General features: G+C 36.8%; 1 protein-coding gene and 1 non-coding gene across 3 annotated transcripts in view; both read left to right on the top strand.

Annotated features, from left to right (window-relative positions):
• DPP10 (dipeptidyl peptidase like 10) overlaps positions 1 to 6,169 on the top strand; it is a 1,400,194-nt gene extending 1,394,025 nt beyond the window's left edge. The window contains exons 25-26 of one of the 2 annotated variants that reach the window (XM_021695867.1): positions 2,351 to 2,424; positions 4,247 to 6,169. In XM_021695867.1, coding sequence (XP_021551542.1) covers positions 2,351 to 2,424; positions 4,247 to 4,381 — 209 coding nt within the window. In that variant the 3' untranslated portion in view covers positions 4,382 to 6,169. The remainder of the gene's footprint in view (positions 1 to 2,350; positions 2,425 to 4,246) is intronic. The other variant, XM_021695868.2, reaches the window with a different exon arrangement.
• On the top strand, positions 3,116 to 3,222 carry LOC123324386. Its single transcript, XR_006539767.1, has one exon. It is a non-coding gene; the product is annotated as a U6 spliceosomal RNA (small nuclear RNA).
• Positions 6,170 to 16,966: the final 10,797 nt, after the last annotated feature.

Genomic DNA, 16,966 nt, shown 5'->3' with positions numbered 1-16,966 from the left:
TACTGAGTATATTTCAGAAAATGTGCCAAAAGCTTTTAATGTTATACTACCTATTTTCACAAAAATATTGGGCAGCAGAGCTATTATCTTGTTTAACTGATTGGGAAAATAAATATTATGGAATTTATATAACTTGCCAAAAATCATACAATCACTAATTCAAAGAAAGGGGGTTGGAATCTGGCATGAAGGCTCTTTTTCATTGTGCTCTGAAGCTTCAACTATGAGAATAAATTATATTTGAGGTTAAAGTATTTCACGTCTGGCCATTACCCTAGAATATATTAGTGCTATTCAAATTTCTCTGTCAATATGTTGCAGCTATTAAGGTAAATCATGTTCTTCCTACCTCACTTAGGCACGGATATGGTTCTTCACCCACTGATAATATGCAAGCAGAGGTTCAGCACTGGTCACTTCAAAGGAAAAGCGCAAACACATGCACACACACACACACACACCTCTTATGGATCTGGCAGATTATAGGTGCTCAATGACCTTATAATACTACCATTATTAATATCATCATCAAAAACAACCAGCAAATTAGTTCACTAAGACAATTATACCTTTAATGTTCCTGTTTTAGGAAGTAGACAAACGACAAATATCAACAGGCTTCATACCAGAAACTAAACAGAAAAAAAAATCCAACTAGGGGTGCCTGGGTAGCTCAGTCATTAAGCGCATCTGCCTTTGGCTCAGGTCATGATCCCAGGGTTCTGGGATCGAGCCCCGCATCGGGCTCCCCGCTCGGCCGAGAGCCTGCTTCTCCCTCTCCCACTCCCCGTGCTTGTGTTCCTTCTCTCGTGTTCTCTCTGTCATAAAAAATCTTAAAAAAAAAAAAAAAACCAACTATACTTTTGTACATTTATCTTTTCAGTTCCATCCATGAAGAGAAATTCTGGAGTCCCTTTCAATTTTTTTTTTTTTTTTAATAACAAATGAGCAATATAAGGGGTCATTTTACCTTAGTCATTGCCCCAACTTATCAGCATTTCTCATAACTTACATTTACTCAGCAATTTGCAAATTTATTTAGAAGTAACATGGTAATACTCCCATGGAGTACAATAGGAAGATGTTGAAAGGATCTTGGGTAGATTTTAAAAAAGATTTAAATGATCTTTGGAATCTTTTATTGTCTGCTATGTGGTAAGATTAACTAGTGTCACAGCTAGTCTGACAAAGACACTTAAAAAAAGGTTGGCTTAAAAGTTATTTACAGGGGCCTGGGTGGCTCAGCCAGTTAAGCGCCTGACTTCAGCTCAGGGCATGATTGTGGGGTTCTGGGATCGAGCCCAGTGTGGGCATCTGCTTCTCCTTCTGCCCCTCCCCTTGCTCGTGCTTGTTCTTTTCTCTCTCTAATAAATAAAATCTTAAAAAAAACAAAGTTATTTACAGAAATTTGAAGATGCACAAAGTATAGGAATAAATAGCCAGGCAACATATGAGCAAAGTGCTGTACAAAGAGATTTGAGTGATTCATCCAAGACTTCATAGCTACTTAGGGCAATTCTATTCAACCCTGGTCTACTGTGCTGCATACTTCAGAGTTTTGGACCTCAGGTTCAGGCAGAGAGGGAAGCTAGAAGGAAACAGAAGAAACCAGTATGATCCACATTAAATACTGAGCCCTTCAATAACAAGATGTAGACTAATTTCTCAACATGGTGTAGTTTTTTTTCTCATTTAAAATAAAACAGAATGTCAGTATCTAATGGGAGACTGAGCCCCAGTAATGCTCAGAAAGGAACAGAAAGATGGTTTGCTATATTACTATGCAGATAGGCATTCACTGCATTAAAATTGTTATAATTGTGTAACATATGTGAACAACCAGAAATAACAGATGATAAAATAAACTTAAATACTATCTTGTACAATCAGCAGAGCCTTAGAAGTAGTTTCTGTTTCCGTATTTTTTTTTTATAAACCTTAATGTTGTATCAGCATTGTATCTTACTGATTTTCAAGTGACTGCCAGGTATCAGTCTTTTATTTTATTTATTTTTTTAAAGATTTTATTTACTTGAGAGAGAGAGTGAGAGTGAGAGAGAGAGAGAGAGAGAGCATGAGTGAGAGAGGGGGCAGAGGGAGAGGGAGAAGCAGACTCCTGACTGAGCAGGGAGCCTGATGTTGGGTTTGATCCCAGGACCCTGGGATCATGACCTGAGCTGAAGGCAGGTGCTTAACTGACTGAGCCATCCAGGCGCCCCATGCCAGGTATCAGTCTTTTAAATGTGCAATGTATGTAAAGTATAATAATTTCTTGAAAAAAAAATGATATAAAAAGTTCTAATTCTAATAAATGCATTTCCATCAAATAATAGAATTTAATTTCTTACAGCAAAAGTCCATTTCCAGCATTCAGCAGAATTAATCAAACACCTAATAAAAGCTGGAGTGAATTATACTATGCAGGTAAGTCACTTTACTTTTTCATAAGGCTGTTTTCCCACCTTGGTTTTTCAGTTGTGAGATATAGAACACAGCTTCTGTACTACTCCATCCCCCTTGCTATTATTTTTTAACTGTGATTTTTAGGTACCAAAGATTGAGAGTTTTTTTCCTAATTATGCTGAGAAGCTCATGCTTTATGTGAATTGCAAAAACTTTCAAGAATGTCTTTTTCTTCTCAGACTTTTATTTCTATCACTAATAATGAATTGTTTTTAAGAGTCATGTTCCATTTCCCTCTAGTACCTTCGTTTTTCCCTCACTTTCTATCACCTTTATCATAAAAGGTAGGGAAAAAAGTGGTTTGAAGCGATATTGAGAAAAAAGGAGAGAAGAAAACATTTACATCTGTGCATTCAACCACATGTAGTGAATAGTACCAAAGATTTACTTTACGGTCATTATGGTAGGTGGGTAAGACAGACTTTACACCTTTGAGGACTTGCAGTCTGAGGAAGGAGTCACAGAAGGGAGGGAAAAAAAAAAAGCAATTTTAATTTCTCAGCATTTGAAAGAACCAAAAGTAGTTCAACATATCTATAAGCACAGGTACCAGGGTCAGAATGATGAATGAAGATGTAGAAATAAACAGATAATAGATCATGCCACAAACAATGTGAAGGAGTAGGGGGCTTTATTTAGATCATTGAGGCAGGTGTTCACTTTGGCAGCACATATACTAAAACTGAAACGAAACAGAGAAGATTAGCACAGCCCCCACGCAAGGATGACACACATATTTGTGAAGTGTTCCGTATTTTTTGTATGGAAATATGTTCCATATTTTTGTATCAATTACAGTGCTGTACATTTGAAAATAATGTAACACTGTATGTTAACTGGAATTAAAATAAAAAGTTTGAAAAAGAATTTAAAAAAAGAAAAAATAAAAGTGATGTCATCTTAATAGTAAAAAAATTAAAATTTAAAAAATTAAAGAAATAAAAACTTTATACCCAGGAATTGACAAATATCTGTCTTTGTAATTTTAGAAACAAACACTTATGTCATTTATATTAGAGGGGACACTGTCAAATTAAAACTTATACCAGACAAGGTTAAACAGACAAGGCAGGCTTTATTTAAGTCTATTGCAAGAGGGGAGAGAAACTAAACTCTGTTGAAACACAGGGCTGGGGAGTTTACAGTAACTGGAGCAGAGGGAATCAGGCCATCTGCCTTGGGTAGTTCACCTTACCAAATGGAAAAGTAAACTTCCTGTTTACGACAGGAGGTAGTTTTACAATGTGGAGCAAGTGTTCTACCCTCCCACAGGGAGGGCTGCTCTCCCCTTCAGTATTTACATTTCAGAGAGATGGTTTTTAGGTCCTTGACAAAGACATTTCCTAAATTGTAGAACTGGCAAGACTGGAAGAAGATTTACATACAAAGGGGCAGAGAATTTACAATCGCAAGTTTTCTAAAATAGCTCTAAGAAAAGAAAGGTCAAGGCCTTAGAGTCAGGAAGAAATGGGTCTTAAATTTAGTCAAATTAAGGGGAATGTTAATGCTGTCCTGGTCAACAGGAACACAGAAAGCTCTACTTTTTCCAACCTAGTTCTAATTTAAATACATAAAAAGCTGTAGTTTGTCTCAATTATTATTACAGGATTGTAATTAAAAAAGAGAGAAAAGTTTAGCACAAAAAACCAAGAGTTAAATTAGGTTAGATTTTGGTCAGATATTACTTTCCAAAGTTCCCTTGCCACTGGGGCTAAAGGAATGAATTTTGAGGGACAGTATCTGTTTTGGTAACTTTCAATCTCTTTCCCCCTCAATATGTTAGGTCTACCCAGATGAAGGCCATAATGTATCTGAGAAGAGCAAGTATCATCTCTACAACACAATCTTCAGATTCTTCAGTGATTGTTTAAAGGAAGAAATCCCTGTGTTACCACAGGAACCAGAAGAAGATGAATAATGGACCCTATTTATATAGAACTGAAGGGGATCTTGAGGCTCAATGAAACCTAACCAAGAGACTGTAATATTGTACATGCTCCAGAATTTCAAGGGCAGCTTAAGGAGATGACACTGGAACAGCACACTCAGAGACAATGAACTAGAATTTGAATACAGATGTCCTAGTCTACTGTGTTGCCAAGGGTGCAGAACCGGTTTCTTTGTGTAAGGAAGGTCAAAGGGTTGGTTTTCTGGGAGAAATTAGTTTTGCATTAAAGTAGGAGTAGTGCATGTTTTCTTCTGTTATCGCCCAATTTGTTCTGTAACTAGTTGCTCTCATTTTAATTTCAGTGGCCACCATCATCTTTGCATATGATGCATACTTATCAGTACCACATCCCTGATCTTTGATGGCTGAGCTGCAACCTAACACCTTACTGTATCTTTACAATAAGTGCAATTCCTTGTCTATTATTATGCTTAAGAAAATACTCAGTTAATAAAAAACAGTATTTTATGTAATTTCTGTTTATAAAAAGACATTATTAAATGGGTCAAAGGTCATGTAGAAATACGGATTTCAGCACCTTCCAAAGTTCAGCCAGTTATCAGTAGATACAGTATCTTTAAATCAACACACGAGTGTGTCTCAGAATATATAGACACACGTGTGCATATACAGTTAATAAATCTATCTTTACATGTTATTCATGCTACAAAGGATAAACTTCTGATGAATTAGAAGAGATGCTCTTTTACAGGCTATAATGGATGCTTTGTTTAATGAGCCAAAAATGATGAAACATTTTTTCCAATTCAGATTCTAGCTATTGCTTTCCTATAAATGTTTGGGTTGTGTTTGGTATTGTTTTTAGTGGTTAATAGTTTTCTAGTTGCAATTTAATTTTTTGAATATGATACCTTGTCACATGTAAATTAGATACTTAAATATTAAATTATAGTTTCTGATAAAGAAATTTTGTTAACAATGCAATGCCACTGAGTGCTATTTTGCTCTTCTGGTGGAGAAGGCTTTTTTTAAAACACTTGGTCATTTTACTTCTCTCTCTCAATGCAGAATCAATTCTCATTTTCATTGTAAAAGCAAAGAACTGGATTATTTCATTTGCCAGTTCCTATTTAGTATTCTGTGCCTGCTCACTTCATCTGTTACTGTTTAATTTAAATCCTTCTGGTGAGAATTAGAAATGAAATATTTTTTATTCATTGGCCAAAAAAGTTCACCAACAGCAGTGTTTGCTATTTATTTGAGTTGAAGGCACAAATGCATTAATTCTTGTGCTGTATTGACTTGCAGTAGTAAGTAAATGAGAGTGTAAAATAAACTTGACGGTATGAAGTCAAATTTAAGTCATGAGAATATTAAATTTGGTGACTAAAATCACTTTGGTGACTTAAGGGATCTATCGGAAAATGTCTGAAAGTCTGTAATTGAGCTTAGAAGTTTAGATAAACCTAGGCAGTGTACTGTTTTTGTGGTTTCTCTCAAATTCCTCAGGACAGGCTGGATTCTCATGACATCAAGACACCAGGAGGAAACTCAAAAATGTCACAGAACTTCTCAGTAACTCTCCCACTTTCTTGAAGGATCAACCCCCAAATCTGGGTATTTGGAAGCATATAAATTGTTTTTTGGATATTCGACTCTTCTTCTGGATGCTTTGGAATTGTGTCTTCACTGCTCTGCTGGATTCAGTTTAAAATGGGAAAGGCTCACTTTTCTGAGAGACCCATTTCAGGTCTTTTTCAAGAATAGTAAACACATTTTTTAAAAAATAAGTTTAATGTTTAAAAGGAAAGTTTTGCCTATTTTATTAAGATGGAAATTTCTTTTTAGGCTGATTTGAAGTCCAACTGAAGCTTTTAAATCACTATTTTAAATTTCAACCACTAGAGTTTTTTATGATGCAAATAATTATGGTGTCTGAAAGATGTGGTTTTATTGAATGTCTATTTGAGCAACATTTTAAAAGCATTTACCTTTTACTGTTCATCATTTCTCTTGTTTTATTACTATTATCAATGTTTATCTATCTTTCAATTAATTTAATACAGTTTCTAATGTGAAAGACATTTGTCTGGAACCCACTTTCACCTTAAAGGCTAAATGGATCTCAAATGAAGACATACTGTTTAATAGGAAGGTGGAAATTTTTCATCTCCATGATTCTTTGAGTTTTAATCATTGGGCCACTTTAGAAAAGGGAATGCTCACCTACACAGACACCAACTATTAAAGGAATCACGTAACTGAACTTTGTCCTTTATACATTTGCCTTTGGTTATATCCAACTATTTCATGTGAATTTGTGCATTGAGGGTTTCCTAGAACTCCAGCAGCAAGCTTTTCAAGTGTGATTTGCCCTTTAAAGTTAAAAAACTCAAGATAAAATAAAAAATTCAATAAAAACAGGTAAGCAGTATCAAATCATCCATAAACACATAACTTTTTGAAACTATTTTAAAAGAGAAAAGTGTTGTTTCCTTTTTTTTTCTTTTTTTAATGTCCACTGCCTCCACTGAGATCTCTAATTCAACAGCTAGAGACTAAAGAGACCATGGGATCTGTTTGAATTTCCTGGAAACTAAAGGAAGATGCTCTTCAAAACCTAGGTCTCAAAAACAAAAACATGGTTCTCGGTTCACCCTGACAGTGTGTCTTTTCTGACTGGATGTTTAATATAGAAATTACTTTTGAGGGTCCTTCACATTCCAGTTGTAGATCTACTAGAATGAGGTGACCAGAACATTGGTCTCTACCATACAGGGAATTATTTGTCCTCAAGTGGTAGGCTTTGAAACAGAAGAATCTGGAACTGAATTGCTCTCAAGTTTCAAAGTCATTGAGGGCACATGGTTTGTATAAAGAATCATGTATGAAATACCTCGTGTCCCTCCTCAAATGCTCTCCCCATCTTCACATCATACAGCAATAAGCAGTGCATAAATAAAACCTGACCCCTCAGCTGCACTCTCACTTTCTGTTCTGGGGATTCTCTGAAGTAACGTTAGCTCTCTACTGGAACCAACACTCATCACTTATGCATTACGAATCTACATGAGGATGTTAATACGTATCCACACTGAAACCCAGTTAATGGAAGACAGGAGCAGTTGAGTATATGTTCCCCATTTTCTTTCTCTCTCTCCCTCTCTCTCTTTCTTTCTTTTTAAAGATTTTATTTATTTATATGACAGAGAGAGAGAGCACAAGCAGGGGGAGCGGCAGGCAGAGGGAGAGGGAGAAGCAGGCTTCCCGCTGAGCAAGGAGCCTGATGTGGGACTTGATCCCAGGACCCTGGGATCATTACCTGAGTGGAAGGTAGACACTTAACCAACTAAGCCACCCAGGCGTTCCCCTCCCCCCCATTTTCTTTCCTTAGAATGCCCCATGAGACTCAGCTGCCCACAGCTGACTGTGGGCAGAAACACTGTTCTGTTTCCCCCTTCCCCATTCCACTTGGCTCAGTTCCTCACTTGTATCTCCTAGAATCATTTCTCAAAATAAAATAAATATGCATCAGGCCCTATTTTCTGGGGAAAGCTTTTTGCCCACAGGAGTTTACCACAAGGATGAACAAACAAAATGAGAATAAAGTGCTTCCTTTTCAGTTTAGAATAAGCTGCTTTTACCTAAAATTTCCTGGATGCTTACTAAGCACCAAGCAGGTACCAAGTGTTCTACTTTTATTATCAAATTAAACTTCTCAACATGCCCTGATTCCCATTTTACAGATAAGAAAATGCAGTCTGATGGGGCGCCTGGGTGGCTCAGTCGTTAAGCGTCTGCCTTCGGCTCAGGTCATGATCCCAGGGTCCCGGGATCGAGCCCTGCATCAGGCTCCCTGCTCCACGGGAAGCCTGCTTTTCTCTCTCCCACTCCCCCTGCCTGTGTTCCCTCTCTCGCTGTCTCTCTCTCTGTCAAATAAATAAAACCTTTAAAAAAAAAAAAAAAAAGAAAAAAGAAAATGCAGTCTGAGAGGAGTATGTAAGGCACCCACATTTTATATAACTAATGAATGAATAGCCTAAACCTCGCTCTAGCCATCTGAGAAGCCCCTGTTCTCAGCCATTCTGCTTTATAAAGGTAGGAAAGGTTTCATCTGACAAAGGATTCTGAATATTTAAATATACAGTTCCAGATATTTTTGAGAATGATTTTATAGCAGTAACACTGAAAGGGAAATGATAGGCTAGTGTATCTATACCCATATTTGAAGCTACATGGATTCCCTGATTTCAAGAGGACTTATGTAATATTTAATATATACTTTGTTTTTGATCAGAGATACACGAGAATTATTCCCATCCATGGAAACCCTTGCCAAGAAGACAATGTCTATATGCCTAGGATATCATTGGTAAAATCCCTTGCTCTGACATTATGCTAAGAACATTCCAAAATCATTCCAAGGGGCATTCAAAAACATTATGTTGATCAAAGCACCCAGGCTTGTAAACATGAAAACTCCACCTAGTCTTCAAACATTAAAATCCAGAAAGCATGTTACAACATTTAGAGCCATAACTGGCATCCACAATCCTATTTGCAATCTGACTTAGGAAAATTGCATTACTTCCCACTTTTCTATTACTATAGGAAATAGATTTTGTTTACCACTGATCAAATCTGCTAACAGTCACTTCATTTGGCAAAATTCCAGCAATTTTGGAAAAGAGTCTGTAAATTAAAAAATCCCCTTTCTCATCAAAGACAAGGCAGATTAAAAAAAAGTCATATCGAAGTACAATTTTGATTATTTATCTTTCAGATTTACAATTAAGTTTAAGATAGTCTGATACAAGTATCACAGGGTTTTGATACAGCAGCTTGAGAAGGAAAGTCTCTAGGCTGATTATCACAATCTGTCTTCTATCAGACATTGTACCATTTTAACTAAGTAATCTTTGGCATGAGTGAAGCTTAACAATACAGAAGTGCAAAATCATCAATAGAAGAGGAACTCACATATGTTCAACATCTAGGCTTTTTGTCATATAATCTCACCGAATGCCCAAACCAACCATATGAGACAGACACTTATTTGATGAAATCAAGATTCGGAGAGGTTAAATGATTTTCTACAGGGTCACACAGTTTGTAAACGACAGAACCAGGATTTGAACACAGACCATGACCTCAAAGCCCTCATATGTGATAATCCTATCTATGAATTTTTTAGCTGGTAAATTCTTAAGCTTCATCATGCATACCTTTAGGTTGGATTAAACTTCCAAGTCCCTCACTATTCAGTGTTGCTGCTTAGTATGTATCTGATTTCAAGTAACTCAACGCAAACTTAAAAGTGGCTGAAATATGTGTTACCCGATTATGTAGGCAGTTTGGGCATCACCTGAGAGTCTGTTAGAAATACAGACTCTTAGGCACCACCCAGGCCCTCCTGAATCGGAAACTTAATTGTAACAAATCCTCAAGTGATTTGTATGCATGGTAAAGTTTAAGAAGCACTGGCCTGAAGGACAAGAACCTTTATTTACTCATATCCCAAGAGAGCTAAAGTTGGGTGCTTCTAGGGGCAGTTTAACAGATCATTTGGCCCCTTCATTAGGTTCAGGATAACTGCAACTGCCCCAGACAGTATGTCCTTTCACAGCAATATCCCAGGATAGATAGGCAAGCAGTGACTATGTTTTTATCAGGAAAGGTAACTTTCTCCAGAAGTCTTAAGCAGAATTCCTTTCAAATTCTTTCATCCAGGCTCTGGTTGTACGTATGGCAGGCTAGGAAGTTACCTATCTGAAATTGCAATCTCCTTAGTGAAGGTGCAACAAATAAGAATGTAAGAACAAAGAGAATGGCTGTACGACAGGTGCCCAGTGTATGGCTCTGAAGAGATAGTAAATCCTACCAAATGCAGTAAGAGCCTAAATGCTGACATTTTCAGTAGAGATAGCTCAAGGCATTGAGCAGTGAGGATTGGGGAGGTGGGGGGAGGGTGTTTACACAGATCCTTTGTTTGAAGGTGTCTCACTTTTCCTCCCAGAAGACCCCCAAAATCTGTTCCACCCTCTGTTCCTAAGAGTTGGTACACTTTTTCCTAGATGACATTTTCTCTTTTCACCTTTGCTCTTCATTATTGACACAGTTTTTAGTGTAGGCAGGCAGTTTTGAAATTTGATTGCTGTGCTAGCAGTCCCATTTTGCAGGCTTTATTTGCTCTAACACGATTTATGATACCTTGATTATCTCTGTATGGCCTGAATTTCTAGTCACACCATTAATTCTCCTGATTGATGGATTACATAAGGCATATTCCAATGGGAAAAGCAAAGGAAACACAGGTAACACAGCCTCCCCATTCATAAGCACTTTTAATGGGATTAATTGTCATTAGATTCCAACTGTCTATCCCTTTAGGACACCATGTGTGACTTTTAATGATCTGTATGATGTAACTGGATTTTGAGCCTCTGGGGAGAACAAGTTGTAATTCTCTTGCCCAGGATAAATGGTAAATTTCAACATTAAGGTTGACTTCAAATCATGTAATAACTAAAAGATACTTTGTGCCTACTATGCACCAGGTACTGTGCTGTTTGCTACAACATTAGGATCCTTTTTTAAAAAACAGAACAAAATAAAACAATTAACGTGTCAAATGTATAAATGGGTATTTTAGTTCAAATGATATACCTAAAAGAGTCATCATTCACTAAAAAGTATCAGCATATTCAATCACGTTTTGATTTTCACTGCATCATTTGTAATGTTCCCTTATGGTCTATGCTATTCCCTTGGACCTGCTCCCTTTGAATAATCATCGCATAATGAATTTACTGGTTTTTTCCCAAGTCAAAGGAAAAGGACTCCGCAGCCCATCTTCACACTGGATAGCAGTGAGTCTGTATGCAGCTACCTGTCCCACTATCAATTTAGGGAATTTTGTAGTAAAGTCCTGCCATTTCTTGACAACTGTTTCTCAATCCAGGTAACCCCTGCAAGAGGGACATTGATTTAAAAAAAAAAAAAAAAAATGGGAATCAAGAAATATTATGACCACTGCACTCCCCTTACTGATTAACTGCCCTAAATCCCTTTAAAAATCCCTGGGCCAGACAGAAAGCTTGGAGTTGGCCTTTGGATAAGAGTCCACCATCTCCTTGCCGGCTTCCTGAGTAAACCTCATATTCCTTTCCAATCAAAACTCATCTCTTGAGTAAAGGATTTTCTAGAGACAGGAAGCTGAACTTGAACACCAGGATAAGCTCATTAACAGATTTGTTTATTTCACCTTTAAAGTGGTTGCAGGAATTAAGTACAATCACTATCCCAATTTTTATATACGTAAACGGTAAGCTTAATAAAGGTGAGTTACTGAAAGCCAGTGGATTAGTCACAGTAAGACACACACTCATTGGTGCAATTAAAGAAAAAAATGTTAAAGAAATAAAGCTTTCTCACTCACATGATGTTTTATATACGGCAGGTGTCATATATATGGTTTTACTCTCACCTGTTATCTGAAACACATGTCTCCAGGCTGTAACCTCAAGGTTGAAGGAGACACCCAACAGAAGCTTTCAATTGCCATCTCTCTGAAGTAATACCCATCACACCTGCCTGCAGTCCGTTTTTCTGGACAGCTCTCAGTGTCCAACCTAATAGCAAAGAGATTGGAACATTCAGGGAAATAAATGTAGCATTCAGGGAGTGCTAACTATCGCTAGCTCAGTCCACAATTCTGAACATGATACATTTCAAGGGCTCATTTTATTTTCCCCATTACACAGAGCACAATGGACCCCACCCCAAGGGACATAATCCCAATGCTTTCCAGCACAGAGCGCAGGATTTCTGGGAGGATAGGGCTCAAGATGATAGTGTAGACAGAGACTGCACTCACCTCCTCCCACAGACAAAACAAATTCACACCAACATATGCAGTAATTTCCTCAAAAAAAGACTTGAGGGGTGCCTGGATGGCTCAGTCAGTTAAGCCACAGACTCTAGGTTTTGGCTCAGGTTATGATCTGAGGGTCCTGAGATGGAGGCCCAAGTGGGCTTCCCGGTTCAGCGTGGAGGCTACTTAAGATTCTCTCCCCCACCTCCCGCATGCCCAGGGGCATGCGCACACGCACAATCACGCCGGTGCGAGTCCACGCACTTCCTTAAAAAAAAAAAAAAAACATGAAAAATAGAAGAAAAGAAAAAGACTTGGAAACTGGATGAACTGAGTCTTCACAACAAACGATAAAAGGGCAGCATCCGAAGGGGTAAAAGACGTAGGGTCTCATCAAAAAGCAAAATACAAAAAACAAACAAAAAACGAAAAACATTCCAGGCGTAGCAATCTACCATCAGAAGGGATCTCCAGAATACAGCCCTTTTCCCTGAAAAGCAAGGGCTCTGCACTCCACATCAGGCACTCCAATCCCTACATCCTGCACAGAGCGGAGCACCCATACTCCTGGCTCTGAAGACAAACGGGAATTACAGAGAGGAAAATCATAGAATTTAGGGAAATAAGAACCTCCTCTTAAAGGGCCCATGCAACTACTCACCAGCACCAGGATGCAGCGTAAAATCCCCTCTGAAAAGCACCTAGAGGATATGTGAAGGAGACACACTTACTAATCCTAAAGTGTCTGTGGCAGAGGCGGGAACTTGCTGAGAACTCTCTCCAGCCACAGAGACACTGGTGGACGCCGGTTTTGCGATCTCACTCTAACTTGCTAACGCCACACTGTCGGGCACCATTTTGAAATTCTCTGAACCTGTTAAGCCCCAGAGCGCATGCGCTGCTGAAGGTCCATCCATCTCGGAGCTGCCGGGCCCTAATCAGAGTGAGTCAAAGTCTGTTATAAATTGTAAAATGATACCCACAGTAAGGTCTGAAGACTTAAAATTTAAAATGATCAGTTTTTTGTTCTCCACACAACAGTGGACAAGGATGGGATAACCAAAATAAATAGTCCCATTTGGAAAGGGAAATAATAGGTAAGTCCGCTTGGAGAGTAAGTAGCGCAGCTTCCCTGGCCTCTTGCCTACGACAGTTGGGAGCCCAAATGCCTTCTTAAGTCTTCTGTAGTCACGTGCTGATTAATACAGGCTTACATATTTTTAGTATTAAAAATAATATATTACTTATATTTACTTTCAAACAGGTCTGAAGTCAGTAACTAAACCTACGTTCTTTTTAAAGCACAGTTTAAGAATGTACACAAATCTTTGGAGGAAAAGGCTATGAGAACTTCTTTCCCTATCACTCAAAATATTAGTAGCTAACTTAAGACCATCTGTAGCAATAGAAGACTACATCCTTGATCTGAGCTTCATCTTAATCTATTGAAAAGATTTTAATCCTGTCATTTTCTATTTGTGATCAGTAAACTGACTTTCGAACGCTGAAAAGACCGGGATATCTCAACTCTTTCTATGACCTGCTTAAATTTATTTTTTAATGATCTATATAATTCATAAAACCATATAAATGATGTTTTAAAGTGTGCAGTCCTGGGCGCCTGGCTGGCTCAGGGTATATGACTGTAGGGTATATGACTCTTGATCTTGGGGGCGTGAGTTTGAGCCCCAACTAGGCGTAGAGATTACTTAAATAAACTTAAAAAAATTACTGTGTACAATACAGTGGTTTTTAGTATATTTACAAAGTCATGCAAATATTGTCATTGTTTTCAGAATATTTCTATCATCCCAGAAAGAAACCTTATAACCTTCTGCTGTCACCTCCATGTCCACTTTTCCCTAGCTCCTGACAATCACTAGTCTGTTTTCTTTTTGTATGGTTTTGCCAATTCTGGAAATTTAATGTAAATGGAATCATACAATAGGTGGACTTTAGTGATTGGCTTCTTTCAGTTAGCATAATATTTTCAAAGTCGATCTGTGTTGTAGCATGTGGTACTTAATTCTTTTTTTGTGGCTGAGAGATTCCCCATTATATATCCCAATGTATATATCACATTTTTTTAATCCACTCGGCAGTTGGTAGACATTTGGTATTTTGTCGCTTTGGGGCTATTATGAATAATGTTACTATAAATATTCAGGTTTTTGTGTGGACATGTTTTCAACTGTCTTGGCTATGTACCTAGAAGGGGAGTTACTTGGTCAAATGGGAACTGGTTTAGCTTGTGAGGAACTGCCAAACAGTTTTCCAGAGTGACTGTACTGTTTTACATTACTGCCAGCAATTTGAAAGTCTCCAGCCATCCTAGTGAGTGTGAAGTATCCTGTGATTTTGACTGGCATTTACCTAATGCCTAATGATACTGAGAATCTTTTCATTTACTTATTGGCCATTTGTCTACCTTCTTTAGAGAAATGTCCAGCCAGAATGGTTGCCACTTTCTAAGTTTTTTTTTTTTTTTTTTTTTAAGATTTTATTTATTTATTTGAGAGAGAGAGCAAGTGAAAGAGAGAGAGCACAAGCCCGGGTGGAGGGGCAGTGGGAGAGGGAGAAGCAGACTCTCCCTCTGAGCAGGGAGTTAGTCTCCAGGCTGGATCCCAGGATCCTGGGAACATCACCTGAGCCAAAAGCAGAGGCTTAACTGACTAAGCCACCCAGATGCCCCTGGATTATTTTTAAGAGTCTTCTAATATTCGGATATTGATCTCTTATCAGATATGTGATTTGCAAGTAATTTTTCCCCTTATGTGGGTCTTTTTGTCTAAGATATTGTTTCTTTGTGTTCTTACAAACTTTTTTATGAACTTTGCTTGGTCCATTTGTTAAGTATCCCAAAGTTTGAAATTCTACATCTCTTCCTTCTTAGTTAATTTAAAATTTCCTATAAAGAAAATTTATTGCCATCAAACCTTTTCCTATAGTACACGTAGGAAAGGCAGGATAAATACCTCAGTTTTCCCCTTTATTTAAAACTTTTCAAAATGATTAATTGATTTCCTATCATTCTCCACAAATTTACTGAGGAATTCTTTTAGTTTTAAAATTATTAGAAACTTACAAATTTGAACATATAGTATGGGTTTTAACTGTTTGAAGTTATTATCCAAACTGATGCTTACAGCATGCCTTTTTTATACTGTTCGAGCTGATTAAGTTCATTCCTGAGTCCTTTTGTTATAATCCAGGTAGCCTGTGACAGCTTCTTTTCTTTGTGGTATGACAAAATGTTAAGAGTTTTCTTGTATTTCTTTCCCTGGACTTGGAGCTTTCTTCTTTACAGTGTGTAATTGTATTTACACATTATAATTTGAGCAATAGAAGTGCACAGTGCTATTGGATTGATCATTGTTTCTAAGCTTTTTCAGTGGACAGAGCAAGAAAATAAATTAAAAAAAATAAAATGTTATGCTTTCAGTACCCATTTAATAAAACTAAATAATTACTCATTTATTTTAACCTATAATTCAACATTGCAATTTCAGGGAAAACATGTCAAACTTGCCACTAATAATAAAATTAGTAAATCATACTACTTAGTTTATTTACTTTTTTTTTTTCCAATCCTTGGAGTATAGAGATAAATTAATGTATTTAAAAATCATTTGGAAAAAAAGTCCATTCAGTATACTTATACTTTATACTCAACATAAAGTTAGAATTATTGGTTTTATTTTTCTTTATGTATTTAAGCACTGCTTATTACACTCAACTTTGTTGTATATAATCTAACATTTGGATGATTAAAAATTAAATATATATAAAAAGAAATAAAAATTAGATCCTATTCTTCACTCTATTTATTCTCTTCTCATACATACCACTTACAAATAATGGATTATGTATTCATCTTAAATAGTATGATTTGAAAAAATATGCATAGATGATACTAATCTCTAGTTTCTTAAACAGTAACATATTAAAACACATTTCTCCACCTAAAATTTTCACTCAAAAATAAATCTTAGCGATCACTCTGTAGGATTATCAGGATGTATTCCTCATGCCTTATTACTGGTGCATATTGTAATAATATAATAATGGTAATACCCGCTATTTGGAGGCATTGTATTAAATTTATAAATTAACTTCAGGAGAAGTAATATCTTTATAAAGCTGATCCTCCCTAAGTAAGAACACAGCATGTTTGGATTTATGTTTCATTCAGAAGTGTTCTGTAGTTTAGCTCATGTGGATTGACACATCTTATTTTAGCCTGTTTTTATCTATTTTCTTTTCTCGTTTGTTTGCTATAGTAAATAGTTTAGTAAATACTTTCTTCTCTTTCTTAGAATTGGTTTTTCTTTGTATCCATGAAGTCTACTGATTTTTCTATGTTGTTTTTTGAACCAACTACTTTACAAAATCACTTAATTTTCAGGATAGGTTTACCGTGATTGTTTTAGGAGGTTATCAATATATAACAACAAGTAGAGGCACTTTTACCTCTTTCTCTCTAATTTTTATGCCTCTAATTGCTTTCACTAGCCCATTCACATTTGCTGAATATATGGGATGTCCTTTTCTTGTTTGTAATTTTAATGGGAGAGTATGGTGTTTCCCCATTAAGAGAGAGGATAATTACTGGGTTCAGATATTTTTTAAGTACATTTAGCCTACACAGGTATTGAATATTGTCCTATATCTTTATGGTATCTATTGAGAGGATCATTTTTTTTCTTGTTAGATATTTTAAT

This window comes from Neomonachus schauinslandi, chromosome 3 (genome assembly GCF_002201575.2).
Source record: "Neomonachus schauinslandi chromosome 3, ASM220157v2, whole genome shotgun sequence".
Classification (NCBI taxonomy): Eukaryota; Metazoa; Chordata; class Mammalia; order Carnivora; family Phocidae; genus Neomonachus; species Neomonachus schauinslandi.
This window is presented reverse-complemented; position numbering and strand designations above follow the sequence as displayed.